The sequence below is a fragment of the Gadus macrocephalus genome, chromosome 22, assembly GCF_031168955.1.
Source record: "Gadus macrocephalus chromosome 22, ASM3116895v1".
Lineage (NCBI taxonomy): Eukaryota > Metazoa > Chordata > Actinopteri > Gadiformes > Gadidae > Gadus > Gadus macrocephalus.
This window is the reverse complement of record NC_082403.1, coordinates 17,773,806-17,796,098: the sequence shown is the minus strand read 5'-3', so window position 1 is coordinate 17,796,098 and position 22,293 is coordinate 17,773,806. Positions and strand designations below refer to the sequence as shown.

The following is a 22,293-nucleotide window of genomic DNA, read 5'->3' as shown; positions in this document are numbered from 1 at the left end:
GTATCCTACACACGTCCTAGGACTGCACCATGATGTCAACAGGTATAACACTGGTCATTTTGCTTGACATTGTGATTGCCGTTATTCGCTTCGATTCACAGATGATCACTCCAGTACATATTCTGTGGTGCCTTCTGCATTGAAAAAACAATAATAACATTTTGACGTTAACTATTGCACAGCCCAAAAATCACGATCTCAACGAATATGCAATCAATTGTGCAGCCCTCATACATTCTTATCCTAAGCGTCCCAGTCGGGAATCAAACTGGACCCCCCAGCACCCATCCCTCTGCCCCCCGGTGTGTCCCCAGTGCCGTACTCACCGCGGGGTTCCTCTCCGGCAGACGGTAGTTGTGGTTCTGCAGGAGGCGACAGCCGTCCTTGGCTAGCCGCTGCACGGCCTCCAGCCCCAGCCGGCTAGTCAACTCCTCTCTGCCTCCACCTCCTCCTCCACCTCCACCTCCTCCTCCACCTCCTCCTCCACCTCCTCCTCCTCCTCCTCCTCCTCCAGCGCTGCTGACACAAACACCTCCACGGCGAACGCCGCCACCGCCACCGCCGCTGCCGTCTCGGAGTGCGCACACGCCGGCCAGCTGCAGGGCGGTGGGGACAGAGAACATGTACCTCAGCCCACAGTCCCAGGACATGGCGGCGCTGCTGGGGTCGGCCCGCCGGGCGGGGCCCGACGCTGTCCCACAGGGGCCGGCTTCAAAGGGAGGGAAGTGTCCGTGTGCACGTCTCTGGGTGTTTGAGGGGTGAAACGGATCAACGAGTGGATGAACTGAGGAATGTCTTATATGACAACACGCGGGCGGTGGGTTGCCATGTTCACGGAGTAGGTCCAACATAAAAAAAGAAAGAAAAACGAAATGGCGTTAAAATAGCAAAAAAAATAAAAAACTGGGAAAAAGTTTCCAGACTTCTGTCTCGTTTGGTTGTGGGGGAGTAGAGTTAAGAAGTGGACGTAATCCCCGGGATCTCGCTAGTATCAGCCTGGCTCTTGGTGTCATCCAATCCCACGCCTCGTCGCCCTCGCACTCCTGCTCTGGCTGCTCCCTAAACTCACTGTCCCGCCGTCTGCCTGACTGCCTCCGTGTGTGTCAGTGGGATTTGCTGTGGCAGGAAAACGTAGCGTGTGTGTGTGATTAGAAAGTATGAAAGTGGGCGGGAATGTGTGTGTGTGTGTGTGTGTGTGTGTGTGTGTGTGTGTGTGTGTGTGTGTGTGTGTGTGTGTGTGTGTGTGTGTGTGTGTGTGTGTGTGTGTGTGTGTGTGTGTGTGTGTGTGTGTCCTCCCCTGTATTACTGCAGTGGGGATTTGTGAAAGTGCGTTGAGCGCCCTGTCGGTCCAGCTGTAGTGAAACCAAAGGCAGCTGTAATGCTGCGTCTCTCCCAGCTGTATTTAAGTCTGTCTCCCGGGAGAGAAAGAGCCAGGCAGAGAGAAGGAGAGGGAGGGAGGCAGCGTAGGGACACGCACTCACCATAAACAGACCGATAAAATAAAAGATACAACTGGACTGGAGTCTCCCATCTTTCTCTTCCCGTCTCTTCTCCTCTAAACAACCACTGTGTTTATCTGTGGAGGTGGAGGGGGCTGTACGTACTGTATCTTGGGTGTCTTGCACCACGGTGTCATTAGTGTTGGGCTAAATAACTTGTTTATTTGTCTTGGTAGAGCCCAAGGGGCGTACTTTGATTGCGCAGGAGAGTCGGGCAACACTTCCTGTGCACTTTAGTTATCCCACGGTGCCATGTTTGGGTAAAGGTTAACACACACACAATGGAATACTCCCACGCTGTGCTGACTCGTAAAACAGCCCCCCCAATAACAAGTTCTGGACGGCTAAAATAGCAACATTTGTTTACACACACACACACACACACACACACACACACACACACACACACACACACACACACACACACACACACACACACACACACACACACACACACACACACACACACACACACACACACACACACACACCCTGTTGTCCTGTGTCTCTTCCTGTAAACCTGCTGTGAACTTCCTTTTCTTCAGGCACAGATAGTTCCCCCCTCTCCTGGACCCCCTCCCCCCGTCCCCCCCATGCGCTCCCCGGTATTCTTCTGCCTTTCTACATCTCACAGGACATAGTTTAAGGGCCGTTACATAGTCGACGCATCGCTACGCATACGCGTCCAGAAGGCTACGCGACGCGACGCTTCGGCCGCCGACTTAGAAAAAATTGTCATCCATCTGGATCTGGACGATATATCTCAAAGATACATTTGAAAGATGACAGGAGGAAAGGGGATGAGTCTGACCCAGTGTGGGCGGCTTAGTGGTTGAATGTCATTGCAGTAGAGAGGCCTCGTTATGGGGTTGAGGCTGGTGATGGTGACGGTGGGGTGGGGCTCACATGAATGATTCAGTGACACAAATAGGTTTCCAGTGTTTTGACCCGATAGCCAGAGGACAAACACACTTTTGGATACTCTTACCCGAGTCCTCTCTTAAACACCCACATCAGCAAACCAAACCACACAGGGTGACCTTTGGTAGAGATGTAATATGTACCAAACAATTGTCATCTCTTATTTATTAGGGGTGTGTATGTGTGTGTACATGTTTCTTTCTTCCTTTCTTTCTGTGTGTGTGTTTGTGTGCGTGCGTGCGTGCGTTTCTGTGTACGTTTCTGTGTGTATGTGTGTGTGTGTGTTTACCGGGCTGCTCTCCTCAGTGGGCGTGCGAGGTTGCGGGGGCTGTGCTGCCTCTCTTGTCTCAGAGTCCTGCTCTGACACTGTGAACCAATCACAGATCAACAGGAAGTCAGACAGCTTTTCCCGCTCTTATCAAAGAACTCACTTAACCGTATCTGAAGGTCCCGAGAGAAAACAACAACAAGGATACTGGACATTCTTAAAATACACACAGAAACTTTAAAAACACACACACACACACAAATAAAAAGTCCAAACACACACCGAACGTCCAAACACACACACACAGATGTCCGAACACACACAGAAACACCAAACACACACAGAAACGTCCAAACACAAAAATACTTACAGGCTTTGCGAGTCTTGCGGGCTAAGGCGGCTGCCAGCTCATTTTGTACCTGTTGATGAATCATCACAAGTATTTACAGTTAACTACATCTATTAGGTAGATATCAAAAATATGAAATGTATTATTTTATTAATATTTAAAATATATAATTTTTTTAACTATATATGAACCATAACTATGGATAAAAATACCATATAGCCTTTAACAATAATATATTTTTTGCATTTAGAGAATCGACCGTTTCTCATGACATAAATATCATGAATATCAATATAACAGACGATTCTTTGCATGCATGTCTTAACACCTGTCTTTATGACTCATCCCTATGCCTCATTCCAAACTTTCCTCAAAACTCAAAACTTTCCTCTTCAATCTTGCCTACTTCCGTGACGCCCCCCCCCCTCTTGTTTGTCTGCTCGTCGCCTTGTGTTATTTTTGATTAAGTTCTTACGTTTTCTATGTCCCTGCCCACATTGTAAAGCGTCCTTGAGTTTGAGAGGCGCTATATAAATCAAATTTATTATTATTATTTTCAGAATGTATTTTTGTGAAGTAAATACATCATTGATACACATGATGCAGCTGTTTTTAAAAAGGTATTTTTTTGAATGTATTTATTTATTGAAGGTTTATTTAGACATGGACAGTGCACATTAATAAACATGAAAAATGTCAATGTGCCAGAATTTGCCAAAATGGCTGTATTGCATCTGTTGTCAATCGGCCGATGTTAACAGGCCAGATGCACCGGAATAAACTATGAAACACATGAACGAAAATAACTATATTTGTACAATTCAAAAGATAAAATAACCCATTACACGTAAAACATATACTTAAAGGTTGTATCAGCGATTCTAGGCCAAATCATAAAAGATAACATTCATCTGATCTTTCCTCACGATCCGCTAGCTGCCCGCCCCATAAGCAGGCTGTCAAAAAAACCTGTCTCTGTAAGCAGCCTATTCTCCGAGATCATACACAAAAACAAATGGTACTACCAACTACTCAAATCCAAAATATTAGTATTCCAACCAATCACCGACAATGGGTGGGTGTTGTGGGGTTTTGCGCTGCGTTCATGAACGTTTTTACTGGATGCACGAAACACGGAAGGGAGGGGCGAGCTGGCTCTATTTGTTTGGGATCTCGCTTCAAATACCAACAGAAGTGAGAAGTGACGTCACCATACCTCGCTGATACAACCTTTAAGGTATAACAAACATATGAACATGAAACACATAAAACATAAACTAAAAGTATAACAAACAAATCTTAACAATATTAACCAACAAAAATAATATGAAAGAAAGCAGTATGGGGCAGGGATGGTGTATATTATAAATAAAATAAAAAATTTCTAAGGGTTGGTAAATAAATCCAAATCTCATCATGAAATGTATTTTAGACATGTTTCAAGAGAACCAACAGTGTGTTCACCGCAGTGATCGAGGTCCACCAGAGGGGCCTCAGAGACAGACTCACCGTGGAGGTCAGCCTCTCCAAGGCCCTCATCTGGAGCATCTCACCACAGATGTCCCTGTTGCCCTCAGAGTCCTCCTCCGACCTGCCACACACACAAACACAAACACACACACACACACACACACGTTAGTCAAATGTTGTTGCCATGCGCAAAGCCGCCATGTTTGGACTGTTGGCGTCTGCTCCATGGCGCCCCCTGGCTGACTTAATGGGAAACTACCAGTAGAACTGGGCTCAGGGATAAACTGTCCCCATAAACCCTAACACAGATTGAAATTCATGACTCTGGCTAGATAACCTAACCAGGCCAGATGGTATGAGGTTAGTTTCAGTGGATTCAGGACCTAGAGCAGAGACCCGGTGAGCGTAAGGTTGACCAGTTAGATCCAACTTGGCGCAACTTCCTATCCGTCAGCATAGCAAATTAGCATCGAATTAGAATCAACATGAGAGCAGCATCTGTATGAATGCAGCCTCTTGCATGTCTACTCAATCCCTGGCGGTCGTTACCTGTGCTGCTGTGCACTCAAGATGCTACATAGCACGTCTTATACATTACTGTCATATAGTCCTGTCCTATCCTATACATTACTGTCCTATGCTATATAGTACTGTCCTATCCTATACATTACTGTCCTATACTATATAGTACTGTCCTATACTATACATTATACTGTACATTACTGCCCTAAAATATACAGTACTGTTTTATACTATATAGTACTGTCCTATCCTATACATTACTGTCCTATACTATACATTATACTGTACATTACTGCCCAATAATATATACTGTTTTATACTATCCTATCCATTACTGTCCTATACTACACATTACTGTCCTATACTTAGGCAGTTCTGTATATGATACAGTATAGTACTACACAATGCAGTACTGTGCTATACTACACAGTACTGTCCTATACTAAAACAGTTCTGTGCTATATGATACAGTATAGTACTACACAATGCAGTACTGAGCTATACTACACAGTACTGTCCTATACTAAAACAGTTCTGTGCTATATGATACAGTATAGTACTACACAATGCAGTACTGAGCTATACTACACAGTACTGTCCTATACTAAAACAGTTCTGTGCTATATGATACAGTATAGTACTACACAATGCAGTACTGAGCTATACTACACAGTACTGTCCTATACTAAAACAGTTCTGTGCTATATGATACAGTATAGTACTACACAATGCAGTACTGTGCTATACTACACAGTACTGTCCTATACTAAAACAGTTCTGTGCTATATGATACAGTATAGTACTACACAATGCAGTACTGTGCTATACTACACAGTACTGTGCCACACATACGCCAGGCTTGGCAGAGCTGTGCGTGTTCAGCAGTTGTACCCCCCCCCCCCCCCCTCCCCCACCAGGCTCTCTTTCATGTGGTCGTAGACCCGATCCCAGACGACTTCCCTCCACTGAGGTCTGCAGGGGCGTGCATGCAAGTGCACGTCAGAGAGTCTCTCTCTCTCTGTGTGTGTGTGTGTGTGTGTGTGTGTGTGTGTGTGTGTGTGTGTGTGTGTGTGTGTGTGTGTGTGTGTGTGTGTGTGTGTGTGTGTGTGTGTGTGTGTGTGTGTGTGTGTGTGTGTGTGTGTAAGGTGTTAGCTTGGGATCGCTGCGTCGTAATAATGATAACAATAGTGCAGGTAGCACAAAAGGAATATGTCACTCTCCCTCCCCGGTTCCTTCCCTCCCTCTCTCTCTTTGAAGCACAACCAGAGGGCAGACCGCATACACACTGATGCATACCTGCTGGCACATTTGCATATCATTTGGATTTGAACATCTCAGCTGGCGCTTAAGGCAGGTTTAAGGTGAGGAGCCTGGGTGTGATGGGTGTGTGGGCTCTGATAAGAGCAGCATGGTCTGCAGCAGCAGGAAGAGGGCTGTGATAAGATAGAGTTTGCAGGATTTGGATCGACACCTTAGCTAACCCTATCACCACCACACACACACACACACGCACGTGCAAACCCCCACACACAAGCACACACACACACACACATGCAACACAGGCACGCACACACACACACAAACACACACGGAGGCACGCACTCACAAGCCCACACACACCAATATTAATGATACAGCATTAAACAGGAGAAAGACAATAGAAAATGTGAACTTAATGGCTCCCAGAGATAAACTATCAGTGTTGGCTGGTGGCGTTCATTAGTCATGAGTAGGATCACGCAGGAATGGAGACATCCAGCCGAAGATTTGAATAAAGAAAACATGAATCACATCGTGGTTGTGCACATACAGTGCACAGCCTCGCACACACATTTTGGTTGAGCCGGAGAAAACTTCATTAGAATATCAAAACCTGTAAGGGTTACTCGCACGACTACGTACATTTGTTTGGATTTAAAATAGATAATTTAATTTACTTTAATGTCACAATCATATAATACAAAAATAGAAGATGCATCCCTTGACCATAGATATTTCCATAACAGCTGGGGAGAATCCCCCCGTTGGTGCAGTGCTTTTCTACTAACACACACACACACACACACACACCTTTGCATATTGGTTTTGGTGTAAAAGCAATAAAGTGATCTTGAGATAAGCGAATAAAGGCTCGCTCTCTCCCACTGCTCCCCATCCCGTGCTGTACACACACACACACACACACTCACACACACACACACACACACACACACACACACACACACACACACACACACACACACACACACTTTGAAGACACTGCACAAAGATGTGTGTCTGCCCCTGGTTCGTTCCTCCTCTGTCATTACTCTTGTTTACCCTTATCCACTCTTCCTGTGCTCTCCCTCCTTCTTTTCCCACTCTCTTATCTTCATCTCTCTCTACTGTAAATGTGCACACACACACACACTCTGTCTGAGTGACAGATTGAGTTCAGTAGCATTCTCAGCAGGAATCCCACACACAGGAGCAGAAAAGGAAGACACTCTGGCTGACACTCTACAATGACTGTGTGTGTGTGTGTGTGTGTGTGTGTGTGTGTGTGTGTGTGTGTGTGTGTGTGTGTGTGTGTGTGTGTGTGTGTGTGTGTGTGTGTGTGTGTGTGTGTGTTTAGACTCGCAGATAAACACTAGTGTACCGCTCATCCATCCAAGGAGACCGAAGGTTTAAAATACAGAGCAGAGATTAAGTTTGTTGCTGGGATTAGGAGATTCAGTGCATGTGTGTGTGTGTGTGTGTGCAGGTTTGTGCATGAGTGCGTGTGTCGGTGTGTTTTATCATGTCGTATTCATTCACATTCCAGCTCCACACTGAGTCACAAACGCCCTTCCGTATTCAACCCACACACATTACCAATTCACCACTGGTCTCCAGCATGAACAGCCTGGTGCATTACTAGTGAGTCCCATTCCAACATCACCCCCTCGAGGTCAAGCAGCCTCGATCTGACGGACATGATGAAGAGGATGGAGGTGGTCGACTTACGGGCTGTTAGCTCCGCCCCCAGAGCGGAATTGGACATATGGCGCAAGTGTGAGGAGGAGCCTCACAGCCTCTGACCACTCCCCCTCGTTAGAGCGAAACTCGCAGGATGCTGACTCGCACTCCTCGAAGCTGAATTGGTAGTAGGAGTTGGAGTCGGCAAAGATCACCCGCTGGTCCACTGGGAGGGGACACAGGAACACACACACACACACACACACACACACACACACACACACACACACACACACACACACACACACACACACACACACACACACACGATGAGTATGAACAATAACATTGTGTTAGGTCTCCCAGTTCCATTATGAGGACATTTTGGGTCCCACTCCTTCATTGTGTTTGCATTGATTTGGGGCCTGGCAGAGGGCCTAACCCTTTCACTGAGGTTTGACCTGCATCGTATACCTCCCCTCCCGTTTATCATCTTCAAGTGACCAGGCATCGAGCTCTAAGGGTCAATATTTGAAGATAATATTTCAGTCATCATCATATAATATGTCAATAGTCGATTAGAGAAGCTAGGCACAACTAACAATTGAACCTGCGGGTACATTGTTAGTAGGCCGGAGGTTGAACTGTAGTAGGGTTTTAGTATCGCCGCTCTAACAGTGTTGGGCAGAATCTTAGTGTGAAGACACTAGTCGACCAGTAAAAGTACTAGTGGACTACGGTAGTGTCCTCACACCAGGAGCCAAGTCTCTTCTACCAAGACGAGAAAACATTTAACCATCTCAGTTTACGGCCAACAATCATTCATTTAAATGCACTTTGGAAACATTAGGGTGTTCTTCTGGTGGGTCGTGACTGCTTTTGTACTGGACCCGACATTATGGCCGTGTGTGTGTGTGTGTGTGTGTGTGTGTGTGTGTGTGTGTGTGTGTGTGTGTGTGTGTGTGTGTGTGTGTGTGTGTGTGTGTGTGTGTGTGTGTGTGTGTGTGTGTGTGTGCATGCAAGCACGTTTGTGCATTTGTGTGCACATGCGTGAGTGTGTGTGCTTGTGTGCGCCCGCCCTTTTGTCCATGTGTGTTTGTGTGTCCTTACCAGACAGCAGGACCCCCAGCTCCAGCAGAACCTGCCAGACGCGCGCGGCGGTGGGCCGACAGCGCACATACCCACACTGCTCACACAGCCATTGCACCAGCTCCACGCCCACATAACTGCGCCTGTTAGGGGAGACACACACACAGAAATATATGCCCAACATGCAGACATACATACAAATATATATGTAGGTGGAGTTTCAGACCAAATTAACCCTGCACACACACCAGCAGAAAAGCGTGTATTTTATATTACGGTAAATCAATACACATTGGTTATTCATTCGTTTTCACAAGTATTTACCTCCTGAAAGACTGCATCCCAGAGGACACATTCCTACCGCGTGTTTCGGTCTGCGTGCGTGCGTGCGTGCGTGCGTGCGTGCGTGCGTGCGTGCGTGCGTGCGTGCGTGCGTGCGTGCGTGTGTGATGCTGATAGCAGTACCAAAGCAGTACTATTGGCACTGTTAGTCTACACAAAACTGTGCATACACACGCCACCAGACGGGCCCGTTTGGACTATAACATATACCATGTGAGTCAGTGTACATGCTTCACTGGACATATCCATGGTCTCTTGAGGCACCCACACACGCCCACACACCCACCGTATGATGCGGGCCAGGTGGATCTTGTCCTTGGCTGGGTAGGGTCCATGCGAGAGGAAGGCATTCCTCACAGAACGTCCAGCGCAGGGGAAGCTCTGGGAGCATGACTGTTCACACACACACGCACACACACGCACATGCACGCACACGCAAACACACACACACACACACCCGCACGCCCCCAGACACGCGCACACACACATATTGTAAACATATTGTAAGCACACAATCGAATTACAAAAAACAATCCTCATCACGTAGATGACTGTGAACATCTTAAATCAACTCTGTGGGTTCTTGGGTGATGGTGATAGACGCCCGCTCCCACCCGTCCGACACAGAACAACCAGCCGATGAAAGGTGCACGATCTTTGTGTTACTCTGTCGCTGCTAGTTTGCGGGAAACTTGATCTGGAAGGAGTGTCTTAAGTCCTTGGCAGAGGGTGAATGAATAAGCCCTCTATGGCCCTGCTCACAATACGGCCCTGTCCTGCACGCACCAGACCCGTCAAGAAACAGCCCGTCAAATATAACCAGCTTGTTGCAAAAAACAACAAGATATGGCTGCACATGGAAACCTAAAACATGCAAACGTTTCAGAACCACGCACGCGCGTGCGTGCGTGCGTGCGTGCGTGTGTGTGTGTGTGTGTGTCAATAGTGTACTGTTGGTTCAACAAACACAAGGTGAAAATACACCAGTGTTTTGGCTAAATAAACATGCGGTCACTTTACACCCAATACTGCATATGATGACATCATGGCCTGTGCTTCTGAGCATGTGTTGTAGAGAGACCTACCTTATGGACAGTAGGTCCAGGGCTTGGTCCAGGTATCGTATCAGGGGACTGCTGTTGAGGGACACACACACACACACACACACACACACACACACACACACACACACACACACACACACACACACACACACACACACACACACACACACACACACACACACACACACACACACACACACACACACACACACAATGAGCAAATTAGAAAGACCAGTTTTTCCATTCCAGTAACACAAGTCATGGTTGAAATTAATCGTTACACCAAGTAAACATCCCTCACATTCCTTTTCACAGTTGGCTTTCATGTGATCTAGTGAAGGTCAAATAAATAATTAAATACACATGAGAGCACCCTTATCAGAGATATTGATCCAATAAACAATACATTCAATATATTTCACCTGTGATACACCGGCCGTGAGCAAACGATGACCATCCAACGCATTGGATAGACGCCGGAGCATCGAGACGCAGGCCGCCAACCTCACTCAAATCCCTTTCATGTGTGAATGCAGGCTCGGTCAATAAATCGGTTTGGGATTCAAGGTAACAACCGCCATAAAAAAATTAAATGACACTTCAAACGCAGAACGCCAAAACTCAAGTGGCAGTGGGCTCTGTCCCGGGGCTAACCTGCTCCACTGTCCCCCAGTGAGCCATCCTTCTGTTAATCTTTCACCAGGTTACCCGTTACCACGAAGGCCCAGTGCCGGGCGGCAGACACACAGCACTGAGATCCCACCACGAGGCCGCCCACCTCCCTGGACCGGTCGGCGTGGAGGTCGACCCGGGGGTTTGTATGAGGGGGGCGGGGGGGGGGGGGGGGGGGGGGGGGTTCATCATATTTTAAGGTTCATCTTGTATAATAATATTCTATAATGTATAATTGTCTAGGTCAGGATCCCCGACTTTGTGAGGGGTTTTATTCACAGTGGCACCAAGCTCAGAAACTAGGTGATTGTTGCAGAGATCAGATCGGATCAAGGCCCGATCTCTGATTGCGTTCAGGTGATGACAAGCTTCCGTAGCGCAAGACGTCAAAACGAGAAACGCGATAGAGGAGCCTCTGGAGTGCGAGACGGAGACATACCGACGACATGCTGCGAGTTAAAAGCAACCGAGAAAGTGTGAACGATGAAAGCAGAGAGAGAGAAATGTAAAATGGCCCTAGAAGCCGAGAGCGAGCGAGAAAGAGAGAGACGTGAAGTGGGAGACGGAGTGGGAGTGGGAGAGGGAAGAGAGAGTGAGAGAGAGAACGAACGAGAACGAGCGAGAGCAGGGAGGAAGAGCGAGGGCGGGAAGAGAGAGCGGAGAGCGCGACTAATGATTCGCAATAGTCTATGAATATGTGACTACGCACATGGCAGATGGAGATTGCGAGGGGCGAGAGACACACACACACACACGTTGAGAGAGCGAGAGTAAGAGATAGAGATGGTAAAATGAGAAGTGCAATAGAAAGAGTGGGAGGGAATAATGGGTGCCGTTGGCTCAATTAAAAACGAATGAATCATAGGAGACGGTATAGGGGGGGATCAGAGAGAGGTAGAGACCTTGTGATCCGCATTAACACAGTCAAATTGTCTACGCACACACAAGAGGAATCCACTACACCGCACCTGACTATCTCTCTGTGTGTGTGTGTGTGTGTGTGTGTGTGTGTGTGTGTGTGTGTGTGTGTGTGTGTGTGTGACAAAGCTTTCATAAAAAGTTGCAGAGCGTCTCGCCCGTGTCTCGGCGGTATCTCCAGAGTTATTTTCTTTCCTCTCGGTGTCTGGCACACAGAGACCAATCAAATGAGACACAAGTCTTTGTTAGAGAGCTAGCAGCGGCCGCCCGCCCTCACACACACACACACACACACACACACACACACACACACACATTGCAACAGTGACAACTCCATCCGACGAACGGATGAAATGAATGACAGAAGAGAGATGATGAGGGAACACACTGACATCTTATCACTGTGATTACTTCAAGTGCTCGAGATGCGCACACACACACACACACACACACACACACACACACACACACACACACACACACACTGAGGAAGCGAGGACAGAGTGGTTGAAAGATAGATTCCTAGAGCGAGGGAGAGCGCAAGGTTGAGAGCAAGAAATGGATTACCCTCAAATTAGTGTGCCGAGCATAGGCACGGCATGGTTGACAAGCTGCTTAAACACGACCACATGCACGCGTCGGAAAACCCACGTCTCAAACCCACCGTCAACTCCTATAGAGGTCATACAAGGAAGTCATCCTACAAACACAAGCGCCTTAACAGACAATAATGAAGAGGAACCTGTTTGAATGCACACAACCCACACACGTCACCAGGCACATGTTAAACATTATTGGTCATACAAAAACAACCTAAACAACATTGTGCAACATTGTCTTAATGCTGCCCTATTTTAAATGCACGCAGCATGGCGGCTGATTAATTTATCATATTTCCTTACATAAGTCAGTGAGGCAGAACCTAGATGTGCAGAGACCCGCCCCCCTGTGTATAGCGCTTAAATTATTAGAAGATTAAATAGATCAACAGAAAGACAAATGGATAAAGCATGTTTATTTGTAATTTATATGTGAATGCTTCCAAACAACAGCTGTTTAAAGAACTGGAAACACTAATGTTTTGGTTTATCGTCTGTTTCAGATATGCTCTTTGAGGAAAATATGTATCTGCCAGGATCCTTTCTGGCCCTCTTTACTTATGTGGGCCATGTGTCAGTCAACGGGGGCGACCCTCAGACCCACAAAGGTACGTCTTTCAGTGGGTTACTAGACACAAAGTAAGCAGAAAGAAATGGCTCAACGACTTGTGTACAGCCAGGTTGACTCTGACCGATGGAGGGAAAGGCCAGCCATACTCATATTTCACCTGTTTTTATCGTCGCTGACGGGACAAAATTAAACGACTGAAAATCAACGTTCTGTTTTGCTCGTTTCATTTCGTTGCGTCTGAGACTGAATAAACAGACCCGTAATATATATATATTTTTTTAAAAACACCCCGGCCTTGACCTCAATCGGTCTGGATGAGTCAAACCGGCTTCACACAAGTCGCTGACCCGATAACCCCCCCAAGGTATTTTGGCTTACTTCATGACCTAACGTGGGCCAGGTGAGGCCCTAATGAGGACCGGAGACCAGGGATGCAAATGAGACCAGAGCACTAGCCTGAGACGAGAGGCTTCTCCGAGGCGAGGCTCGCTGCAGCTGGGGCACCCGGGCGCCAGATGGCCCAGAAGACATCAGACTCCATCTTCTTATCAGCCGACATCAAAGTGCAAGACTGTGGAGGTTATGACTGCAGATGGCAGAGGAGGCTGACAGATTCTTTCAAAGTTCCCCCCTCCTTGTGTGTACAGGAATCAGAGAATGCTGGGTTTCTTAACTCGTAAGGCCAAAGTAGCACCCTGCATCGTCCGTCTCTACCCTAGAAGTCACTGGTGGAGCTCGGATCAAACCTTATTTTCCTATTGGAAAGACCCCCTGATGGCACTGAATTAGGGACTTCTTGTGGACTCGCATTACCATGAAAGCAAGCACCGGCCCACAGCATGGAGAACCACAGCTGTGAAGAGACCCACATTGCAGAGACCCAAGGCCTAGACCCCCACAGAGCAGGGGTTCACGTTGTAGACCCCCAAAGCTTTGAGGTCCACGGCGTAGACCCCCACAGTGCAGAGGTCCACGGCGTAGACCCCCATAGCACTGAGACCCCCGGCATACCGACGGCATTTGCACACTTCAGCCTTGTCTGTCTACTGTCCACTGACCGAGCTGGTCTTCAGATTTGCATTTCAAATTTGGTTCACAAGTCAGTCCAGACCTGCCTCAACAAGGAAATCCGTGCTGCTTCTCCATCTACACGGAGAGATTCATTTGGTTAACCACGTGACTTCACTGAGGTTTGTACACAGGTGTGGAGATCTGTTTGATGATTGTGTAATAACTGATTTGATTGATTGTCAAATCGCCTTAAGCACGATGTGAAATGCAATCAAGAGACAGCGCTGACGTAAGATGGCGTACACCCAAGTCGATTAAATAACGTGGGACCAAACTCAGAGGTTCGATGGGTAGCCCACGTGACACAACATGCCAGTCAGCTGTGTACTATTAACCCCCCACGGTCTCTATGGAAAGAATCCCCGTCATGCGTCAGGGGGAGCCGAAATCCATCAGGATGTGGACTGGTTGAAATGTGGTCACCAGACATTGAGCAGTAGAGGAGGGTATGTCCAGCGTGCTTTCTTCTTCCTTGATTTGATTCTTTATCAGTTCTTGTTTGTTCTTCTAAAAGGGAACAATATAACTTTTTCGTACCCCGGGAAAAAAAGAGGAGCACCTAGGTTGTACTAGGTGCTAGCCCACGTTTGTGGGCTAGCACCCACAAACGTAAATACAACACTTAAACCAATAGACCACACAAATGGATAACTAATGGCACATACTGTAGCATCGGAAGCACCAACAGTTCATTTAAGAACACAATGTGCCAAATGAATAATCTAGACTCTTACAGCGTTGATGTTAAAGTTAAACCAAAACGTTATGTTGCGTTTCACACAGAAGTGTGTACCTTTATGCGTTTTAACCCAGTGTCATATAACGAGTAGAAATTAAATAAACAGCTATTATTTGATTACAAATTTAGCGGCTGGGGAGGCAGCCACCATCCTAACCTGGGGAGTCACAGGTGATGCGGCCCAAAGGGCATATTTCATCCCAACCAATCACTTTCGCCTCACCTCTGACCCACGTGTACTACCGTTGAGTGGACCTATCCTCTACCACAGGGGAAGGGCACACACACACTTCTGGAGTGTATTGCAGATGAGTGGACATGATGATGTAAGCAACGGTTTGGCACATCAGGTGAACCCACTCCCCTCCGCGGAGCACCGGGGATGTACTGCATAGTAAGACAAACCTGACGACCGCAGGGGATGATGATGATGATGATGATGATGATGATGATGATGATGATGATGATGGGGGTTATTAAAACATAGGCCTATATCTGAGTGTTTTTGTGTGTCCATCTGTCTGTTAGTCTCTCTGCGTTTCCTTGACTACGGTGTATCAAGGTGTCTATAAAAAAAACGTGCATAGCAACTGGCAGGAGCCATTTGATAGCCTAATAATGTCATCACACACACACACACACACACACACACACACACACACACACACACACACACACACACACACACACACACACACACACACACACACACACACGTTGCGACATTAATGGGTGTAGAACACGACAACACCTGAAAGGTGACGATGGTGGGAAATAATCGGGGACCAAAAAGCAAGGTCGGGCAACCGTCGCTATGTTGTTTATTGAACACCAAAAACAGGGAAGACAGGGGAAACAGCGGGGGCGAGCGTTCGTAATTTATACTATGCTACTCACGCTTTTCTTTCGCAGGTGCAAGCCGTGCTTCAGGAGCCCCGGCAAATCCCGAATTTTGTGTTTGAGCTGAGCCTGGTCCCGGGCGCTCCGGTTCCACCGAAGGCTCGAGAGCAGGCTGTCCTCTGCGGGTTCCGACTCGTCCATGCCTCGCGCTCGCACTCAGTCTTCACGCGCCGCTACTCCGGCATCTGAATATCACTCGAAACAACCGCCGTGGTTCAACATACCTCCCGCTTCCGCTTCCATTCGCCGACATGCAGCTGTGACATACCGCCCGCGCATAACACACAACGCACACAGTATTCCGCAGCACGCGAGGCTGCTCCACCCAATGTCTCGCTCGCTCTCCTCCTCCCCCACCTCCTCCTCCTCCTCCGCGGTACTATCAGTTTAGTGATTATGTATGAGGGTGTGTGGAAAAGTGGCCCTCACAGGTGCATAAAAGCATTGCATCACTTCCACCTTTCATTTGTCTCAAGTTCACTGAAAAGAAATGGTTTGAGGGGTCGTTTGACGCATACGAATGTCCTGCACCTCATGATCCTAAACTCACGACCCATCAATCGACAACCTTGTCTCAGAAATATTCAAGGTAATCACTCTTACCTGCAGCCTAAAACAAAAAGCGCAAAGGCAGTAAATATAAACATTAGCACTTTTTTGGTCGGGTGGGGTAGGCGACCGCCTATTGTTGGTGTTACGTCACCGCCTCACCTGGCTCGTATTTCCATAGGTAAACAAAGGCAATATTGTGTAGTGTGTGTGTGTGTGTGTGTGTGTGTGTGTGTGTGTGTGTGTGTGTGTGTGTGTGTGTGTGTGTGTGTGTGTGTGTGTGTGTGTGTGTGTGTGTATTGGGGGGGGGGGGGGGGGTTGGTTCAAGTTAATTTAACTTGCCAAGACGCCGCTCAAAACATAAAGCAGAGAGAGGGAGGGAGAGAGAGAGAGACAGAGAACAGCGAGACAGAGACTGGCGGGCATACCTCCATGGGTGTGGGCTTGCTGATCATGACACAGGACACCGGCTACATTGTCCTCTGTGTCTCTGATCATCAGACCACTGGCCCATGCATCACCTTTGCGTAAAGCCTACTTTAACTATAATGGGTTATTGGCATAGCAGTGCAGCTGCTATGCCAATAACCCAGTGTTACAACATGCTGGGGCATGGGCCATTGGAAGCCTCATTTGTACAGCAAGCTCATGTCATGCCAACACCCATGACATTACAAACTGTTAAGCTTTCACTGGGTTTATTCATTATAACATGAGCATTTTTTAAATGAATGGGATTCAATGCAACATACTCGCAATCGCTTTACTCTAAGAGTCTCAACCCTTCCGTTAACACTGTAATATAATTCTTCTTTGTTGATGTTATTTAGTGTCAGCCACCAACTATTAAATCTTGCTCTGCTGTTCATTGTCACTACCAACTATTCGAGATTGCTCTCACATCAATCTGGAATAGTTAGTATCGTTGAAAATAAATTGAAAACCAAGTAGCACGACAGTGCCTTGTCAACATATGGTGTGAATCTATTTGTTTTACTTTGTTTAATTGTAATAATAATATAAAAATGTATTTTAAAAGGAATTTAACTTCCTGAACATGCAAGGCACACACCATTGTTTCACTCACTGTCTGTGAGGCTGAGTCATTCAAGTTTGACCAGTTACCATCAATCTGGAACAGTCGGTACAGCACACAATGGCACCAAGTCAAGCACTATTGTGCTGTTTGAAGGTATGGTGTGAATGGCTCCTGTCTGAACGCTCCAACGCTCCTATCCTTACCCATCCCCCCACTTCTGAGAGAACTCATTTCCTGCCAAGATGGCCGACCCTCCTACCTCGCTTAAAAAACACCCTATAAAAAAGTCCAGAAAGAAACTCTGTAAAACTCAACTTTAAATTGGTCTCTCCAAGTTTTCCTGCGGGCAAAACTAATTGGCCAATGCCTTGCCACTACCTCACATTAAAATGTTTCCATTTAAAAGCAACAAAAACCCAACGCGAGCCCTGGATGCCCATGCTAAAATCCACCCAGGGGGGGTCATCAAAAAGTGTAAACGTAGTGCGTGTTAAAAAAAGGAAATGGAGCTGATGGATGTAGCACTCCTGGAAGGCCCCCGGCTGTGGAATAAAGAGTTCATCGTGGGTACCACGTGAACAGAGATGTCTGCCGCCGGGCGTCTCTGATAGGGTTTGTAATCCGGGATAATTGGCTGCTCTGAGCGACGTGGATTACAGATTAGGATGACATAGATGCTGCCGATGGTAATGAGACAGAACGAACATTCAGGCACATCGGCGAACACATTTGCACACTGACTCTCACTCTCTCTCTCACACCCTTAAACACACACACACACACACACACACACACACACACACACACACACACACACACACACACACACACACACACACACACACACACACACACACACAAAAGCTGGCACAGTCCCACATTGATAATTTCTCATCCACACAGGGATGAGATATACATAGTGAACTGTGGTATTAAAACCCACAAGATGAACATGGGAATATTCAACCTCATGCTGCTTTCAGTTGCCAATCGCCGAAACCAATCAACTGGGGGAGATGATGAAGACCATGGTGATCCTCGCACCACCATGTTCTTCATCATCTCCATGATGAAGACCATGGTGTTCCTCGCGCGGTTCGGTTTGTCCGTTTGCCACGTCTGCTGCTCGATGCAGGCTCCAGATACACATCTACTGCGCCCTCGTCATAAGCTTGATTATCCCAGGACCTGGCTGTCATCAACGTAAATACAAAGGGTTCGTATTGGAGCCCGCCCAATACGAAGACCAGGTACCATCTCAAATGGCCTTAGCCTACAGGCGTTACTGCTAAAGATGAAGGAAGCTTTAAACCTCCTGCTCTCTCTCTCTCTCTCTCTCTCTCTCTCTCTCTCTCTCTCTCTCTCTCTCTCTCTCTCTTTCTCTCAATATGTCTCTCTTTCATGTGATCTCCAGTGTCCTTAATGCTGATAGGGGAACTTCATAAATACTTCATAAATATATTTGTACATCAAATAGGATTGTCAATCCACAGTCAACCTCACACAGGCGCCAACCCAGGCATATGCAAGGTTATTGAGGAAAGATACATACAGTATGAGTCTAATTGATGTTATTCCTAAAGTGTAACACACATAGAGAGTAGAATATAGACAACAACGCACTTCCTGATTAAGAGTGGAGCTTTGTTAATAACTTCCTCTAAAATGGCTCTGTGTGAGAATCCATGTTATGTTTACATCAGAAATTGCATTTGCATATGGAAGGTCTCCGATGACAGTCATCCTCTCCCAACAGTGGGTGGCACTCTGTCGTTAGGATCCCTTTCGTGGGGTTAGTCAGTGAAACCGGGGATTGCAAAGAGCTGAAAATATAATCTTGTCAAAAATAACAGAATGGAAGAAAAGATTAAAAAAAATATGATAAAGTATATGAAGGTAATAAAAGTCGAGTTTGTAGGAAGATAAAACACAAATGCACATGTACGCGCACGCACACACACACACACCCACGCATACACACACACGCGCATACACAGAGACTCACAAACACACATATACATAAATGACACATTAGCATAGCAGTGTGCATACAGTACACCCTGGGCGTCTTGAATAATAATGCATAAGGAGATTATTGTGGGCAGAAAAACAAAAGAGAATGAAATAAAGGAGAAATGGAATAAAACGGTATGCGTCCATTGAGCAGAGAAAAAGATTATTTTATGAAGCTTACATAAAAAGATGACATTCATCGTAGTTAGTAAATGCTCACCCACACACCCAAACACGTCACACATCACGCATAGACGTAAGTCCTCACTCTCTTATATACATGCTTACAAACAGATCTCAAGTGAACGCACTCTTGATTAAATATTGAAAAGCCCCCGTGTGGCAGAGAGCGAGGCACACAGTTAGTGGTCCAAGCTCCCTATCTATGAGGGAGAGGAAAACTTGAGATGAGAGCAGGAGAGAGGAAGACAGGAGAGGAGAGGATGAGAGAGAGGAGAGGATGAGAGAGAGGATGAGAGAGAGGAGAGGATGAGAGAGAGGATGAAAGAGAGGAGAGGATGAGAGAGAGGATGAGAGAGAGGATAGGATGAGAGAGAGGAGAGGATGAGAGAGAGGATGAGAGAGAGGAGAGGATGAGAGAGGATGAGAGAGAGGAGAGGATGAGAGAGAGGATGAGAGAGTGGAGAGGATGAAAGAGAGGATGAGAGAGAGGATATGATGAAAGAAAGGATGAGGGAGAGGATGAGAGAGAGTATAAGATCAGAGAGAGGAAAGAATGAGAGGGTGAAGAGGATGAGAGAGAGGAGAGGATGAGAGAGAGGATGAGAGAGATGAGAGGATGAGAGAGAAGAGAGGATGAGAGAGAGGATAAGAGAGAGGAGAGGATGAGAGAGTGGAGAGGGTGAGAGAGAGGAGAGGATGAGAGAGAGGATGGGAGAGAGGAGAGGGGAGAAGAGAGGAGATAGAAGCAGGAGAGAAGGAGAGGAGAGAAGGAGAATGCAGTGAGGGAATGTGTTGAGAGAGCAGAGAGGAAGAGATGTGATGGAACGACAGGAGAAAGAAAAGGGAAGGAAAAGAGGGAATGGTTGGGGAAATGAAAGAATGGGAATAAGCAAGCATGGAGGAACAGCACATGAGGACATAGACATGAAGAGTGCAGTGATATAACATGAAAAGTTATAGGTTACTCAAGTCCAGTAGCAGATGTGAAGAGAGACCACCAAAAGGATAAGCATGCTTGTTGATTAGCATGAAAGAGGCTGGACATGCATTGTTGATACTTGAAATAATTAATTGTTTTATGGGGCAGTTCTGCAACACGTGCACCCAGCAGTCAGTGTGAACCTAGATACGGACACACACACACACACACACACACACACACACACACACACACACACACACACACACACACACACACACACACACACACACACACACACGATGTGGATGAAAAAATGCAGAGATTCAAACACACAGAATCAGTGTACAGACATTTGGTTGGTTCTTTGTTTGTTCATTTGCATTTGGAGGTGCAACGCTGTGGCATCCAGATCGCTGACGTCATGAACTGTTAAAGTCTATCAAATAGCCCCATCTAGTGGTGTCTATAGTGGATTACAGGTTAAACACTTCTACTTCTTCATTCATTTCTGATCCAGCAGTACAGTAGTCTGATTTGTGAGACTACATTTTCATATTGATAGTTTTCAACCATCTGTAACATGTACAAACTGCACAAAAGTATAACTTTTTCAACATCCTCATCGTATAACATTGTCAAAAGGCCGACCACAATGTGAAGTGCTATTGATACTGATAGGTGACAGAGTTTTTCTCTGCTCTTCTGCTCTTTAAAATTAATTGTAATCTCTGTTTGATATCCTTAATTGATCAACATGAAGAAATTGAAATATTTAACAGTCATGTTATGATACATGACACAACAAAACTCAAAATAGTATTTGATAATGTGCCAATACATCAGGGATAATGACTCATTTTCTGGGGAAGAACCACGCAGAACTTCCCGGTTAGCACATTCCGTCAGGGTTTTGTCCATGCAACGCAATCCTCAAGGCCTTTTGACTGCACCTCTGGTGTAATAATAATAATAATAACAATAATAATGCATTTTATTTATGGGCGCCTTTCTTGACACTCAAGGTCACCTTACAAAATCAAACATCCATAGTAGCAAACAAAAAACAACAAAAAAAAACAACTAATAAAACAGTGTACAAGAGAAAAAACAGTGTGTTCCTTCTAGTCCCAAGAATGCAACTGACTCAAAGGGAGTAGGCTTGGATGAATAGATACGTTTTCAGGTGAGATTTGATTGTTTGGTTGGTTGGTGTGACCCACCTCTGACCTTCCTCTTGCTGTGTAATCTTTGCCCCTCATCCGATGATTGAAGACGTTTCCTCGTGCCAAGGATGGGCGTCAACGCTGTCTGTCAGCTGGGACAGTTGGGTGTGCCGCAACTCCGCCGTGAGGGTTTTAAAAAAACCGACCGGGGCTCCCCGGGGGCTCAGCGGGTAGAGCGGGTAGCATTAGGGCTCAGTCCTGCCCGCAGCGACACGTTTTAGAGTCCTGCCCGGGGTCCTTTGCTGCATGTCCTCCCCTCTCTCTCCCATACATTCCTGTCTTACTTACTCTTCGATAAAAACCTTCCAAATAAATTCTTTAATAAATAACATAATTTATTTTTCCTCCCCCAGAGGAGAGCCCTGAGCTGTGGTTGGACTGTGAGAATGTGGGCCTCTGGTCACGGGGCTCTGTAAGGCCAGGTTCTTGGACG

At 46.6% G+C, this 22,293-nt stretch overlaps 1 protein-coding gene across 3 annotated transcripts in view; it reads right to left on the bottom strand.

The window, feature by feature from the left end:
• Window positions 1-16,300, bottom strand: part of LOC132450807 (rap guanine nucleotide exchange factor 5-like) — a 26,550-nt gene extending 10,250 nt beyond the window's left edge. The window contains exons 1-9 of one of the 3 annotated variants that reach the window (XM_060042905.1): window positions 15,929-16,300; window positions 10,483-10,530; window positions 9,684-9,790; window positions 9,077-9,198; window positions 8,015-8,192; window positions 4,547-4,628; window positions 3,059-3,107; window positions 2,710-2,786; window positions 327-596 (exon numbers count right to left, since the gene is read on the bottom strand). In XM_060042905.1, the coding sequence (XP_059898888.1) occupies window positions 327-596; window positions 2,710-2,786; window positions 3,059-3,107; window positions 4,547-4,628; window positions 8,015-8,192; window positions 9,077-9,198; window positions 9,684-9,790; window positions 10,483-10,530; window positions 15,929-16,072 (1,077 nt within the window). In that variant the 5' untranslated portion in view covers window positions 16,073-16,300. Of the gene's footprint in view, window positions 1-326; window positions 597-2,709; window positions 2,787-3,058; window positions 3,108-4,546; window positions 4,629-8,014; window positions 8,193-9,076; window positions 9,199-9,683; window positions 9,791-10,482; window positions 10,534-10,883; window positions 11,243-15,928 lie in introns of those variants that run through there. The other 2 variants (XM_060042904.1, XM_060042906.1) reach the window with 2 other exon arrangements.
• Window positions 16,301-22,293: the final 5,993 nt, after the last annotated feature.